The following is a 16,055-nucleotide window of genomic DNA, read 5'->3' as shown; positions in this document are numbered from 1 at the left end:
GCTAGATGAACAGAATAGAATAGAAAGTCAGTAGTATTCATCACACATTTAAGATTATTTCAGTTATGAATATATGTGTGAACTGCTTGTCATGTGAAGTGTATTTGTTAATGCAGGTAATGGTCAACGTTTGAGAAACATTGATCTAGTCCAACCTGCTCATTTTATAAATGAGTGTACAAAGGTTCAGATGGCAAAGTGATTTTTTCCCATGATTACAGAGTGTTAGTGGAGGAAATGGGGCTAAACCCAAGTTTTTCTGACTCTCAGCTTATATTATCAAGCTTAACTGACTGCAAAGAAAACCAAGAAAAGGCAAGAGTAGTAATACTGCTAGTAGCGGTAATAGCGTGTGTTGTTTGTGTGTGAGTCGCTCAGTCGTTCCTGACTCTTTGCAACCCCATAGACTAACCCAGCAGGCTCCTCTGTCCATGGGATTCTCCAGGCCAGAACACGGGAGTGGGTTACCATTCCCTTCTCCAGGGGATCTTCCTGACCCAGGGATCGAATCTGCATCTCCTGTGTCTCCTGCATTGCAGGCAGATTCTTTACCATCCGAGCCACCAAGGGTAGTATTACTATAATAACAATAAAATAGCTACTATTTTATTGTGTTTTCTTTTTATCGGAGTGGAATTGCTTTGCAATGTTGTGTTAGTTTCTTGGATCAGCTATATGTACAGATACATCCCCTCTTTTGGATTTCCTTCCCATTTAGGTCACCACAAAGCACTGAGTAGAGTTCCCTGAGCTGTGCAGTAGGTTCTCACTACTTATTGATTTTATGCACAGTTATCAAGAGTGTATATGTATGAGTCCCAGTCTCCCAATTCATCCCACCCCTTTCCCCCTACTTTTATAATTTTTAGTGTGTGCCAGGCACTTTTCTAAATGCTTTAGATATACATTAGCTTATTTAACTCTCATAACCACTCATTCCAATCCCAAAGAAAGGCAATGCCAAAGAATTTCAAACTACCACACAACTGCACTCATCTCACACGTTAGCAAAGTAATGCTCAAAATTCTCCAAGGCAGGCTTCATCAGTACATGAACTGTAAACCTCCAGATATTCAAGCTGGATTTAGAAAAGGCAGAGGAACCAGAGATTAAATTGCTGCATCCGTTGGATCATAGAAAAAGCAAGAGAGCTCCAGAAAAACATCTGCTTTATTGACTACACCAAAGCCTTTGACTGTGTGATCACAACAAACTGTAGAAAATTCTTCAAGAGATGGGAATACCAGACCACCTTACCTGCCTCCTGGGAAAACTCTATGCAGGTCAAGAAGCAACAGTTAGAACTGAACATGGAACAACAGACTGGTTCCAAATCAGGAAAGGAGTATGTCAAGGCTGTATATTGTCACCCTGCTTATTTAACTTCTATGCAGAGTACATCATGAGAAACACTGGACTGGATGAAGCACAAGGTGGAATCAAGATTGCCAGGAGAAATATCAATAACCTCAGATACGCAGATGACACCACCCTTACGGCAGAAAGCAGGGAAGAACTACAGAGCCTCTTGATGACAGTGAAAAAGGAGAATGAAAAAGTTGACTTAAAAATGAACATTCAAAAAACTAAGATCATGGCAACCGGTCCCATCACTTCATGGCAAACAGATGGGGAAACAATGACAAACTTTATTTTTGGGGCTCCAAAATCACTGCAGATGGTGACTGCAGCCATGAAATTAAAAGATGCTTGCTCCTTGGAATAAAAGCTATGACCAACCTAAACAGCATATTGAAAAGCAGAGACATTACTTTGCCAACAAAGGTCCATCTAGTCAAACCATGGTTTTTTCAGTAGTCATGTATGGATATGAGAGCTGGACTATAAAGAAAGCTGAGTGCTGAAGAACTGATGGTGTTGGAGAAGACTCTTGAGAGTTCTTTGGATGGCAAGGAGATTCAACCAGTCCATCCTAAAGGAAATCAATCCTGAATATTCACTGGAAGGACTGATGCTGAGGCTGAAACTCCAATACTTTGGCCACCTGATGTGAAGAATTGAGTCACTGGAAAAGACCCTGATGCTGGGAAAGATTGAAGACAGAAGGAGAAGGGGATGACAGAAGGTGAGATAGTTGGATGGCATCACTGACTCAATGGACACGAGTTTGAGTAAGCTCCGGGAGTTGGTGATACACAAGGAAACCTGGCATGCTGCAGTCCATAGGGTCACAAAGAGTTGGACACAAGTGAGCAACTGAACTGAACAACCCAATGAGGCAGGTATAATTATTTCTCTCATTCTCAGATGAAGAAACTCAGGTAGAGAAAGTTCAGGTCCCTTGGGCAACATAGCTGGTAACAGAGAATGGGAGATTCAAACCCAGACACACTGGCATTAGCCAGAATAAAGTACTGCATGACCCTGTCTATCCTAATATTCTTCCTGAAGGCTGTAATGCCAATACAGTAGATACCATGAAGTGTGTATCTGAATATAACATACCTATATACCTACTTCTTCCATGAGCCAGGGTCTTGGACAATAACTCCATATTTATCACGGACTTTAGATTTTTGGCTAAAATGGAAAAACCATCTTTTTTTGCACAGATAAGATATCCTTCAAGTTACCTTGTCTCTGTCATTCATTCATGTATTTAAGACAACATGCACTTGCAGCACTGAATATAGTAGGTAAGATCATTACTTTTTTCTTTTGGCAGCACTTCGCCGCATGTGGGATCTTAGTTCCCCAACCAGGGATCAGACCTGCACCCTCTGAATTGGAAATATAGAGTATTAACCACTGGACCACCAGGGAAGCCTATCTTTAAAAGACCAAACTGGGCATAACACCCTACCTTGTTCCAAAAAAGGATTAAAGCAGTTCATGAGGATACATAAAATACTCTTAAATAACAGGAGATGAGAACAATATAAAGGAAGAACAAGTTAGAGATGCTAAATGAAAGCAAAAATGAGACTAGCAGAAAAAACACTTTTCAGGAAGTCAATACACTTGCTGTGGGTGGACCAAAAAGGTCTCCAGGTTCCCATTTTAATTGCCTACAAATTCACACATCCTACAAGGGGATGATAGCAGCTCTCAGTTTGCATTAACTACTTCCCTGAAAGTGATTTTAATTACTTTAAGATCCTCAGCCTGCTTCAGATGAAAACAAACTCATTCCTTAGGATAAGTACTTCTCCTTCTGAGACTAAGACAGAAAACTCTCTCTACAGGTCCTCTTCATGGACATTACATGACAGAACAAACACAGTCCTCAAGGCCAGCCTCCCAGTAAGCTCCGGATGGCACTGCACAAGCTATTTCTGCCAGTGTCCCAGGGAAGGTTGAGGGCATCGCACTTAAAATTCCAAGACGCATGATGGTATCAGTCATCTGTGGTATAAAGGGATATGAGCTCTGAGCACACTGTTCTCTGATTGCAAAGTCAGGGACAGACTTGCTTGAAACACAGTGATCTAAAAAGAGGTGCAACCCAATGTTCATTGCAGCACTGTTTACAAAAGCCAAGTCATGGAAGCTGTCTAAATTTCCATTGACAGAGGAATCTATAAAGAAGACGTGGCACATAAATACAATGGAATATCACTCAGCCATAAAAAAGAATGAAATAGGGCTTCCCAGGTGGCTCAGTGGTAAAGAATCCACCTGCCAATGCAGGGGATAGGGGTTAGATCCCTGGTCCAGGAGATCCCACGTGCCACAAAGGACTAAGGTCGTGCATCACAACTATTAACCCTGTGCTCTAGAGCCCGTGAGCCACAACAACTGAAGCCCTCAGGCCTAGAGCCCCTCCTGCTCTGCAACAAGAGAAGCCACTGCATTGAGAAGCATGGGCACCACAATTAAAGAATAGTCACTAATCTCCATCACTAGAGAAAAAGTCTGTGCAGCAATGAAGACCTGGCACAGTGAAATAAATAAATAAAACATTTTTTAAAAAAGAATGAAATAATGCCATTTACAGCAACATGGATGAACCCAGAGACAGTCATACTGACGGAAGTAAGTCAGATAAAGAAGGAGAAATGTCATATCCTTTATATGCACAATCTAAAAAGAAATGATACAAATGAACTTATTTACAAAACAGAAACACACAGACTTTGAGAAGGAACTTATGCTTGCAGTGGGTTGGGTGAGAAGGATGTAAGGAAGGGATTGTTAGGGAGTTTAGGACGTACATGTACACACTGATGTATTTAAAATGGATAACCAGCAGGGCCCTATACTGTATAGCAAAGGGAACTCTGCTCAATGTTATGTGGCAGCATGGATGGGAGGGGAATTCCAGGGAGAAAGGACACATGTTTATGTATGGCTGAGTCCCTTTGCTGACCACCTGAAGCTATCACAACATTGTTAGTTGGCTATTAGAGTTTAGTCACTAGGGACTATAGCCTGCTAGGCTCCTCTGTCCATGGGATTTCCCAAGCAAGAATACTTGAGTGACTTGCCATTGCCTTCTGCAGGGGATCTTCCCAACCCAGGGATCAAACCCATGTCTTCCGCATTGACAGGCAGATTCTTTACACTGGGCCACCAAGGAAGCCCTGTCAATTGGCTATACTCCAAAATAAAAAGTTAAAAAGAAAAGGAGTGCTCAGTTAAAACAACATTTGGATTAGCTGGTGTTCAGCTCTCTCAAGCTGACGCTGCCCCAACCCTCCAGCTCTCCAGGACCAGGCTCTCCTTTGCAGAATTTGGCATGAGCATGAGCTGCTACATCATACTGTTCTAATGCATGTGTGTGTTATGTTTTTAAATCCTCCCAGAGCAAAACTTACATCTTTTATTCCCCAGCTATAGACAAATGTTTGTGTTCCTCCCAAATTCATATGTTGAAATCCTAACCCTGAAAGTGAAGGCATTACCACCAAGGAGGTGGGGCCTTGGGGAGATAATTGAGTCATGAGGGTGGGGTCCTCTGGATGGGATTAGTGCCTTTATAAAAGAGCCCCTGGAGAAATTCCTTGCTCTTTCCTCCACATGAGGATACAGCAAGACAGCCATTTATTAACCAGAAGTGACCTCTCATTAGACAGAATGTGCCAGCACCCTGAACTCAGACTACCCAGCCTCCAGGACTGTGAGAAATTAATGTTTGTTTGTTTGTTTAATTTTGCTCCTTACTTCGGGTTTAATTTGTTCTTTTTTTCTTCTTTTTTGAATAACAGAACCACATTTATTTAAGAATGTGTTCCAATATCAAGTGGCAAAGCTCAACAATGCAAAGCCGAAATTACTTTTGCACAAACCTAATAGTTTTACACATCATAATGCATATGGTTCAGTGCTACTCTCTCAATTCTTCTCACCATCTCCTTCCATGCCTATCCCCCCTGCCCCGCCATAATGCTTGTTTTTTAGACCATCTGGTCTGTGGGAGTATGTCAGGGCAGCCTGAACAGACTAAGACACCAGGGCTGACTCTCTTGTCCTGCACTCACTAAGCACTCATGTGCAAGTGAAGCACTTCCTAAGGCTGTTGATGGCAATAACCAACGTCTGCTGTTAAGAAAGGATTAAATTAAGGCATGAGAGGAGCCCATATTTCACCAGGAGCTCTTGCTGGTACAGTTCTGCAGTCTGCACTGCTGGAACGCTCCCTCTTTCCACCAAACTAGATCCCCAGATGTTCCCCTTTCTGCTGTATCATTGCCGCGATGGGAATTCAGATTTCTCAGTGGAGCCATGATGGACAAGGGTAAGAAGACATAGGTCCTGATGACCACCTTTATCATCACAGCGCTGCCTCACCACAGTCATGGATAAGGGTGAACCTCCTCTAACTTTTGAACTCTATCACAGGGGACATCTTTCCTAAAGTGCTAAATGGAGGACTTTCTGACCACATGACCATCTAATCTCAATTCTCTTGTTCATGAACTTAAAGCCTGGTAGTCTGTACTGTCTAAAACATGAACCCAGAACAGAATGGAAACATAATAGGGAACCACCAGTCCAGGTAATAAAATGAGTTGAAGACATAGAAAGACTTCGAGGCATTTGGGAAGAATGGACTGATGCTGGTTCCTTGGGAAATGATGGAATCCCATGGGCATAGAACCCAGTGATGGTGTGGGAGTATCAGAGGAAAGCTCCCAAGAGGATGCTGGCGGGGAGGGGGATGGATAGTTAGGTAGATTGGGTAGAAAGCTCAACTGAAAACAAAATTTGGGTAATGGCTGGATTAACCTTCTGAGAGGGGATGCTGAGATGTTGCATAAACACAGGTACAGTGTTTGCCTTTTATTTTTAATACCTGGATAAACCAAGAACTTGAGAGAAGCTCATGAGAAGTTTTATAAGAGTACTATTTTATAGGGACTTCCCTGGCAGTCCAGTGGTTAAGACTTTGCTTTCCAATCCAGGGGGTGCGGGTTCGATCCCTGGTTGGGCTACTAAGATCCCACATGCCTCATGGCCAAAAAATCAAAACATGAAACAGAACAGTATTATAACAAATTCAGTGAAGACTTTGAAAATGGTCCACATTGGAAAAACCTTTTAAAAAAAGAGTAATAATTTATGTAACGAGATTTTAATTTTTTAATATTGAAGTAAGAACAAGCATTTGTTCTACAATCAGATATTATCCATCAGGTGTTCAGAGATGGCACTTACTGCAGTGGATGATTTTAGCATCCAATTGTCAGATGTATAAGCTTTGTGTAATGAGGGGGTTTTGAAGCCTAAGAGTGGTTCAAACAGAACTCCTCTTGTCTTAGCTTAGGGCTGCCATAACAAAATACCATAGGCCATACCAGTGATTTAAACAACAGACATTCATTTGTCACAGTTGTGGAGCCTGGGAAGTCCAAGATCAAAGTGTAGGCAGGACTTCCTTGGTGGCCCAGTGGTTAAGAATTTGACTGCCAATGCAGGGGACACTAGTTTTACATGGTCTGGGATGATTCCACATGCTACGGAGCGGCTAAGCTCGCACGCCACAACTACTGAGCCCATGCTCTAGAGCCCACAAACTGCAACTGCTGAGCCTGCGTGTCCTTAAAGTCCATGCTCTGCAATGCAAGGAGAAGCCCACACACCACAACTAGAGAAAGACCTCATGCAGCAACAAAGACCCAGGGCAGCCAAAAAAACCACAGGCAGATTTGGTTGTTGGTGAGAGCTCTGTTACTGGCTTCAGAGGGCCCTGTCTCCCTGTCCCCACTTGGCAGAGATCTCTGCCTTTCTCTTTCTGTATCTCTCTCCTCTTGTCCTATATTGTCACCAATCCCATCATGAGAGCCCCACCCTCATGACCTAATTAGCTCCCTAGAGCCCCACCGTCCAAATACCATCACACTAGGGGTCAGAGCTTCATATATACATTTTGGAAGGGACACAATCCAGTCCACAGCCCATCCCGTGCCAGGTGACCTCTGCAGGGCCCTGGAGAACACATTCTGTCCCCAAAGAGGGAGCAGCCCCAGCAGGACGTCTACCAGAAGGCCAGGCTAGCTCTGGTTTACTCTGAACCATAAATCTCCCCATCACCTTGAGATTTAAAAGGAGCATCCCTGGAGGTCTCCAATCAGGGCAATTGGAAGAAACTTCCTACCTAAGCTCAGGCAGAGCCCCTTTGAAGAATCGCAGGCTTATCCATCACATTCCTAAGTCCCCTCTCCAAGGGAGAGGCAGCTGGGGACGGTAGTCCTTTATTGGCTGTTGTTGTTGATTAGTTGTTGTGTCCAACTCTTTTGTGACCCCCTGGGCTGTCCGTGGAATTTCCCAGGCAAGAGGTTGCCATTTCCTTCTCCAGCGGATCTTCCCCACCCAGGCATCGAACTTGAGTCTTCTGCTTGGCAGGCAAATTCTTTACCACTGAGCACCTGGGAAACCCATGCAGAGGCCCACATGATTTTCCAGACAAGAAGCTGGGAAGGTGACAGTGGCCAGGCTACAGAGCCAAGAGAGAAAGTCCAACACTCTGCTTCATCAGATCAGTTCCAATCCACCCCCTAAATCTTCATCCCCCACAGGCAATATGGTACTCATGAACTTCAGGTTCAAAGGTAATTACGATGCTCAAAATCCTCCCCAGGTTTCCACACAGAATAACTAAGGAAGCAAGGCAACCTTTCCATGAGATTAGGAAATCATGTGCCACCTTCCTTTCCGAAACTTCCAGAATGGTCATTGTAAATCCCATTCAACTTCCAACCCACGAGGAAAAAAAAAAAGAAACTCTCTGTGTCGAGCTGGGTAGCCTGTCTGGTTAGAAACCCTCCTCTGTTTTGAATGGGAATTTGTCTCATTACAAAATCCACCCATTCACTTAGTTCTACCCTCTGAGACCACACAGAACGATGCCCACCCTTTCCCACCTGGCAGCCTGTCAGACACAAGAAGGGAATCTTCGTTTCCTAGCAACCCTTCTCTGCCCAAGACATGATGCCCTTCCAGGCCTCCCAGGCCTTCCAGGGACCTGCCCCAGGGTTCCCACCAGCTTGGCTCTCACCTCCAGACCCTCTTCCATTACCTAAAAATTCTCATTCAGCCGAGTAGTTGTAACACCACAGCCCAGCTTTCCTCTTGCGCTAAAACACTTTCCAAAAATTCTGGAAATTTGTTATGGTCATGGCTGCCAAGCCCACAAAACCCAGATCCCAATCTCTTACTGAGAAGCCCAAGAACATGTGCAAAAAGAAAAAAAAACCTTTTGGCTGGACATCATCTCTTGGTCCCTGGGATGAATCATAAGTTTCTTTCATTGTTGCTCTTGGCTGTTCCCCCTGGGTCAAAGTTGATGGTTGATGAGACAGATACCACCCCTAGTGATACCCTCTGCTCCGGGTGTGGAAATCTGAGGGCAAAGGCAGCACTGAATATCCCAGCACAGGGTCCAAGTGATTAGACTCCTTGACAGAAGGTGACACAAGACCAGGGATCACTCCTGAAGGGTCATCTAACTCTTCCTGCCTCAGAGTTAAGGGCACGAATTAAGAGTTATGTCAAGGACTCCACTCAGCACTCCAAGTCAGCTCTGGGTTGTCAGAAGACTTTCTTTGACTAACCTCCCACACACTCCCCACCAGGATCTCCACGCAATACCCTCACTTCCTCTGTATGCAACTCCACTGGATCACCACAGCACTTGTGTGTCAACTTCACAGGCACCATCATAGTCCCTGTTGCATTCTGCCATGAGACAGGACTCTGCCTCTGTGCTCCTGCCTTGTCCCCTAGACTGGGGACTCCTGGAGGAGAGCCCCTGGGTCTTATTTATCAGTGTCTCCAATCCTAGCATGGAATCTGACACAAAGTAGGCACTCATGTAAGATGAATGATGCCGAAATGAGCTGATGCCTTGGCCTCACTTTGTCAAGCCTTTCATATCTCATAGAGATAGGTGGGAATTGAGCATCCCTTCCTCTGGGTGGGAGTCAGGAGAGATCACCATTGCCTCCGTGCCTGTGTTCCACCATCTCCATCACAGTGGGATGACCTGTGTGTGAGCTGGGCTGCTCAAAGCATGGGATCCTCCACCTGATCCCTTCCTGAGTCTATGAGCTCTGCTGCTTCCTGGTTAGAGAACCTGGTCTAAAATCCAGACCATCACCAGCCTATTCCATAAGCAGAAACTGGGGAGAAGAGCCCGACTGACCTGGGGCAAATTTATCCCACCCCCAGGAATCACAGAGGGGCAGCAGGTTGACCACAACCCTGATTAACCTCAGCAATGAAGTGTCTCGTAACTATTTCCATCATATCTCAGGACAGGGGAACCAGCCTGCTCAGTACAAACCACAGCACAAAGCTCCAGGGAGGCCCAGTGTAATGCACAGTGTCAACACGATGAGTCAGGACAAGGCAGAAGCCTCTTAGAGTGACTAGGTCTCTTCTCGAGGACTTGGAGATTTCCCACCCTCACATAGTCCCTGCCAACTCATCCAACATGACATGAACAATGCTGGTCAGGATCATGCCTGGTGGAAAAGAACAGCCAGCTTCCTCCTTTGTGGTTTCCATGGTAACAAGGGCGGTGTTTGGGCTCCTGACTGTGGGAATGAAGAGCAGAGGCTCCTGCTCCCCATTTCCCATCTGCTCTCACCTCCTGCTCACTTCCTTAAAGGGTGGCAAAGGATGCTCTTACCTGCTAAGATGAAGATGCCCACGAGAACCAGGAAGACCAGCAGGTAGAGCCCGAGGACTGCATGCTTCAGGGCCGACAGGGAGCCCAGCTGGGTACAGCAGCCACCTGCTCGTCCTTTGTGGCATGGACCTAACAATAAGGAGAAAAGACATTTGAAAATTCCCAAAGCCATTTTGCTCTTTTGGTCTCATCTCTCCCTGATGCATGTGGATGTTCATGTGGCAGCCTCCCCCACACCTCCCCCCCTCCCCCCACCACACACACCTTCTGCACATCGGTAATGCAGGTGGAATGGTAGGGAGCATCTCAGAACTGTGATAAGTTTTTCAGCTTCTGTCTCTCCTCCCAACCTCTGTGCTCATGAACGAGCCAGAAGACATGCCAACAGCTCACATGGCCACACAAACCCACCCTCCTGGAGCCAGTGCCAGTAGCAGAGAGAGATAGGATAGGCTGCCTTTTACAAAATGCTATTGTCCCACATGATCAGGAGGAGATGGAGAGAATTTTAAAAAGAGGTTGCAAACTCCAGCTTCTAACAGTGGCAGGGAAGGTGGGCCAGGTGAGCCTGGGGAACCCACTAGCGCATGCCCCATCCGGAAGCTGTTGCTATGTCGGAACAAGGGCCAGGTGTTGACAGATCCAAAAATTTCAAGACAAGCCAGAAGTGATTTAGAGAAATCTCCCTTTTTTATGTGTTGACAACTAATTAGGTGGTGGGGGGGAGGGAGACAAAGGAAAAAAAAAAACCACTAGGGAGTGTAAACAAAAATAAAACACATTTATACGGCTGAGCTGACCACCAGTTTACAACCTTGGGTTTCGATTTACAGGAAAACATAGTACAGCACTTCATCCTGTGAAACTATTCAAGGCTCCCCATGTCCTGGTCAAAATGGAACAGCAAAATACCAGCGTTCCAATGGACCTCAGGGCTTCCCAGGTGGTACTAGTGGTAAAGAAGACACCTGCCAACTCCGGAGATGCAAAAGACGCGGGTTCGATCCTTGGGTCAGGATGATCCCCTGGAGGAGGAAATGGCACCCCACTCTGGTACTCTTGCCTGAAATATCCCATGGACAGAGGAACCTGGCTGGCTGCAGTCCAGGGAGCTTCAAAGAGTCAGACACGACTGAGTGTCTGAGCACAATGGACCTCACGGATTGTCTAGTTCAACCCCTTCAGTTAATAGACAAAGTTGTCAAATGTAAGGGACAGACCCTGGGGTGAGGACGCCAGGTCCTGACTCCAGGTCATCTCTCCACTAGAATTCTTCTTCTAGCCTCCTTCAGATGACTGCTACAGAGGCCAGCAAGCTCACCCATCTCCAATGAAGAGGAAGAGATGCCATCCTGCCCTGACTCCCAGCATGGCAGATAAGAAATGAAGGAGGGCTTTTTTTCCCCACAATGTGCCCATATTATGTTCAATCTCCACCCCCTGCAAGGGACAGTATTGCCAACTGGAGAACTGTTCACTGCACAGGGAGGCAGATGTGGGAGCCAGGAGAGGTTGACAACAGATGTTGAAATAATTGGTATTCAAAAAACATTTGTAGAGATGCTGTGATAGGACTTCCTAGTGGTCCAGTGGTGAAGACTCCATGCTTCCAAGGCAGGGGACACAGGTTCAATCCCTGGTCAGGGAACTAGGATCCCACATGCCATGCGGCACAGCTAAAAGATATCCAAATTTTTTTAATTAAAAAAAAGATGCTGTGATGTTTGTGATCCTTGGTACCTTGGGGTTCACCAGGGAGCAGCTTCGGGGGCTCCTTATTACCTATCATGAAGCATTGCCATAGCTCACCAGAGGTATTGTTCAGTAAGGAACATTTTCCCACTCATTTATTCTATTTTATGGAAGATACTGTTGCTAAAACAGTTAAGTAGAACTCTTACATAATATTTCCATAAAACATCGGGTACCACTTGGAACAAGTTGTCGAGAAATACAAATTCAATTACCATTCTCATCAACCCCCAAATGTTAGCAAATTTTGAAGAGTTAACCTGATTTTCCACTAAGTCTTGCGCAATGTACATCTTTCTAATGTATCCTAAATCTTCTTTTCCAGAATGTTCTATCTCTTCCCACACAGTATGATCTATAACCTGTTTTGCTCCTAAATATGCAAGCTTCTTGCAGCATTTTGTCTTTTTTGTTTGTTTCTCATGAGAACAGCTGGCTGGCCAGTTGCAACTTAGTGGAGAAAAGTTTATTTCCCTCAGGAGCCTGAGCGGTAGGCATAGCATCATGTATTGCACAAATATTTTTTAAAAAAGTTAAAGCCTTTAGTGAATTTGTTGCAATATTGCATCTGTTGTTTATGTTTTGGTTTCTTGGTACAAAGGCATGTAGGATCTTAGCTCCCAGATCAAGGATTGAACCCACAGCCCTTGCATTGGAAGGTGCAGGCTTAACCACTGAACTGCCAGGGAAGTCCCTAAATATTAGTATCAGCTCTCCTGCTCTAAGACCTGTTTCCTCTTGAGATGATGATGAGAAGGATAGCAGCCTAGCTATCGAGAGAGACCAGCAGATACCCAGGCTGAAACGCCATTATCCTTACATTTATCCCAAATTCATCTTGGGCTTCTCTATTCATTGGCTTTGTTTGACCCCCTCCTATGTCTCTTGAAGGTTTAATTAAGTTTAACCATATTCTGTTAACTGTTCCAGTTTCACCAGACAATTATATGTAAATCTATTCTCTCAAAAAGATGTTGATATAATTTTTTTTGCATGCAACTTTTTTACTAAGGCACAACACTCCATTATACCTTGCCTAAACTTGAGGAAGTCCATTGTGTAAGTTGAGCATTAATACAGTAAAGGATTAAGTGCAAACAATACAGAGTCATGGATTGACTAGTGAGGCTACTTCATGATTTGTAAAGGGATGGATTAGTGCTAATTGCCATTCAGTTTGAAATTTTTCAGCTTGAGGAGAAAAACAAAATAACTGGGACCTCTTCCTTCCTCTAGGGATGAAAACATTTTCCTAAACCAATGAGTTATGAGGCCAAAGCTTCTTTTCTTTTACTCCCACTAATTAGAACATCATCCCTTGATTGTCAAGTCTGTGCTGACTTTCAGTGTTGGCAGAATAAAGGGAGGAAAATCACACAGCCAAGAAGACTACTGACTTGCATCTTGTTTTGTTGTTGCATGTTTGTCTCTAGGTCATTGTTTAAGAGTGGGTCAAGCTGCAATGATACAGTTCTAATTTTTTCCCATAAAAAAAAGAGTGGAGAGAATTCTCTGGTGGTCCAGTGGTTGTGACTACACACTTCCACTGCAGGGGGCACAGGTTTGATGTCTGGTCAGGGAATTAAGATCCTATATGGTGCATGGCCTGGTCAAAAGAACTATTTTTATTTAAAAAAACAAAAAGAGTAGCTCCCTTCTCCTCTACCTGAGGCTTCTGTCTAATAAGTGCCACCGGTGACAGGTCCCTTTGTCCACAAACACACACAATACAGAACTTCCTCTGAGACAGCTCAGTCCTTTTAACAAAATATTACTTTGTAAATTACACAAACATCTGTTCTAAACAGAACATAACAATGGTTTCAAACAGAGATTTTCCACCAATGGTTAAACAAGCAGAACTCCACTGAATGATTCTGGCAAGATGGCTAGCGAATATGATTGTAAGGGAAAGAAAGAAGACAATATAGGGTAAAGACGAGTTACTAAGTCTGCCCAAAACACATTTATTAGTTTTTTAATGTAGTATGGCAGCAGCATGTTAACTGAGTAAACCATTCAAATTACTTAAGTTTAGTGGAAGATTGAAAACGCTCCAAAACCATGCAATGAGTAATATGGTCATTTATTTGACTTTTTTAAAAAGTAAAAGAAATGAGCCATCAAGCCGTGAAAAGATATGGAGAAAACTGAAGTGCCTATTAGTAAATGTGTGCATGCGTGCAAAGTCACTTCAGTCGTGTCTGACTCTTTGCAGCCCCGTGGACTGTATGTAGCCTGCCAGGCTCCTCTGTCCATGCAATTCTCCAGGCAAGAATACTAGAGTGGGCTGCCATGCCCTCCTCCAGGGGATCTTTCTGACCCAGGGATCAACTTCTAGGGCAGTAAAACCACTCTGTATGATACTATAATGATGGATGCATTTCATTGCACACTTGTCTAAAACATTGCAAATTTGTCTAAACCCAAAGAATGCAGAGCAGCAAGAGGGAACCCTAATGTAAACCATGGACTTTGGATGATAATGATGTCAATGTAGCTTCATCAGTTGTGACAGGTGTACCTCCCTAGTTGGGGATGTTGATTAAAAGAGGGGCTGTGCATGTGTGGGGCAGGGGCATGTGGGAACTCTCTGTAGTTTACACTCAATTTTACTGTAAACTTAAAACTGCTCTAAAAATTAGTCTACTAAACAAAAGTAAAGGTTTTGACTTATGGATTGTTGAGATAAAAGCTCTGTTGTTTTTCAGTTGCTAAGTTGTGTCCAACTCTGTGATGCCATGGACTGCAGCATGCCAGGCTTCCCTGTCCTTCACTATCTCCCAGAAAAAGAAAAGTGAACATTGCTCAGTTGTATCTGACTCTTTGCGACGCCATGGAGTATAGTCCATGGAATTCTCCAGGCCAGAATACTGGAGTGGATAGCTTTTCCTTTCTCCAGGGGATCTTCCCAACCCAGGGATTGAACCCAGGTCTCCCACATTGCAGGCATATTCTTTACCAGCTGAACCACAAGGGAAGCCCAAGAATACTGGAGTGGGTAGCCTATCCCTTCTCCAGTGGATCTTCCAATGCAGGAATCAAACCAGGGTCTCCTGCATTGTAGGTGGATTCTTTACCAACTGAGCTAGTTTGCTCAAATTCATGTCCACTGAGTCAGTGATGCCATCCAACCATGTCATCCTCCATTGATCCCTTCTCCTCCTGCCCTCTCTCTTTCCCAGCATCAGGGTCTTTTCCAATGAGTTGACTCTTTGCATCTGACAGAACGTGGTTCACTGGAGGAGGGAATGGCAAACCACTCCAGTATTCTTGCCTCGAGAAAACCCATGAACAGTAAAAACTCTAACAGACTGTTCCTAAGCATCCACTGTCCTACTGTGGCAGCCATCTTTCAAGAAGGCTCCAGAGGATCCCACCCCTTTGCACAGACTCTTTCTGGACTCTACAGGGACTGGTTTGTGTGACCAACAGAATATGGCACGAGTGATAGCGTGTCACTTCTGAGATGAGACAAAAGACACTGCTGTTCCCTGCTTGCTTGCTCTTTATCTCTCTTGGAATATTCATTTGGGGGGAAGCCAGCCTCTATGTCATGAACACACTATGGAGAGGCTACATGCTGAGGCACTGAGGCCTTCAGCCAACAGCCACGTGAGTGAGTCTGGAAGTAGGTTCTCCAGCCAGATCAAGACATCAGATGACTACACTCTGGCTGGGATCTTGACAGCAGTCTCACCAGAGACCCAGAGCCAGAAAAACCCAGCTAAGTTGCTCCCAGATTTCTGCCAGATAGGATTATACATATATAAATTAGATATATGGGATTGTAAATATGTATACACACATATTTCTGAGCAACATTTTGGATCTGAAGAAAAAAAATATCTTAGATGTCCTTTCACCTCCATGGCTTTCTCAGAAACAGGGTGAGACAAGAAATTTTTGTTGCTTTAAGCTGCTAAGGTTTGGGGTAATTTGTTCTGCAGCAGTAGATAACTAATACACTATGATAGACAGTGGGAAACACAAAGACAGCAAGCTGCTTGAGGGAAAGAGTTTGTCAGCATTATTTATGTCCAACTTTTCAGTTCTTAAACCAGTGCCGGCATACAGTAGGCATTCAGAAAACATGTGTTGAATGAGAGATAAAGATACGATCATTGTCTTTCAGATGCTCACACCTGAGGGGAAGAAGTTGTATAAACAGATAACTATTACAGAGGTGAAATGAAGTAGTATAGTGGG

The 16,055-nt window shown here is 44.4% G+C and overlaps 1 protein-coding gene across 1 annotated transcript in view; it reads right to left on the bottom strand.

Annotated features, from left to right (window-relative positions):
• Positions 1-16,055, bottom strand: part of SCARA5 (scavenger receptor class A member 5) — a 128,173-nt gene that overhangs the window by 87,733 nt on the left and 24,385 nt on the right. The window contains exon 3 of the mRNA XM_065908193.1: positions 10,095-10,223. Coding sequence (XP_065764265.1) covers positions 10,095-10,223 — 129 coding nt within the window. The remainder of the gene's footprint in view (positions 1-10,094; positions 10,224-16,055) is intronic.

The sequence above is a fragment of the Muntiacus reevesi genome, chromosome 17 (assembly GCF_963930625.1).
Source record: "Muntiacus reevesi chromosome 17, mMunRee1.1, whole genome shotgun sequence".
NCBI classification, from domain to species: Eukaryota; Metazoa; Chordata; class Mammalia; order Artiodactyla; family Cervidae; genus Muntiacus; species Muntiacus reevesi.
Note: the sequence above shows the minus strand (reverse complement) of the source record. Positions and strands in the feature narration are given on the sequence as shown.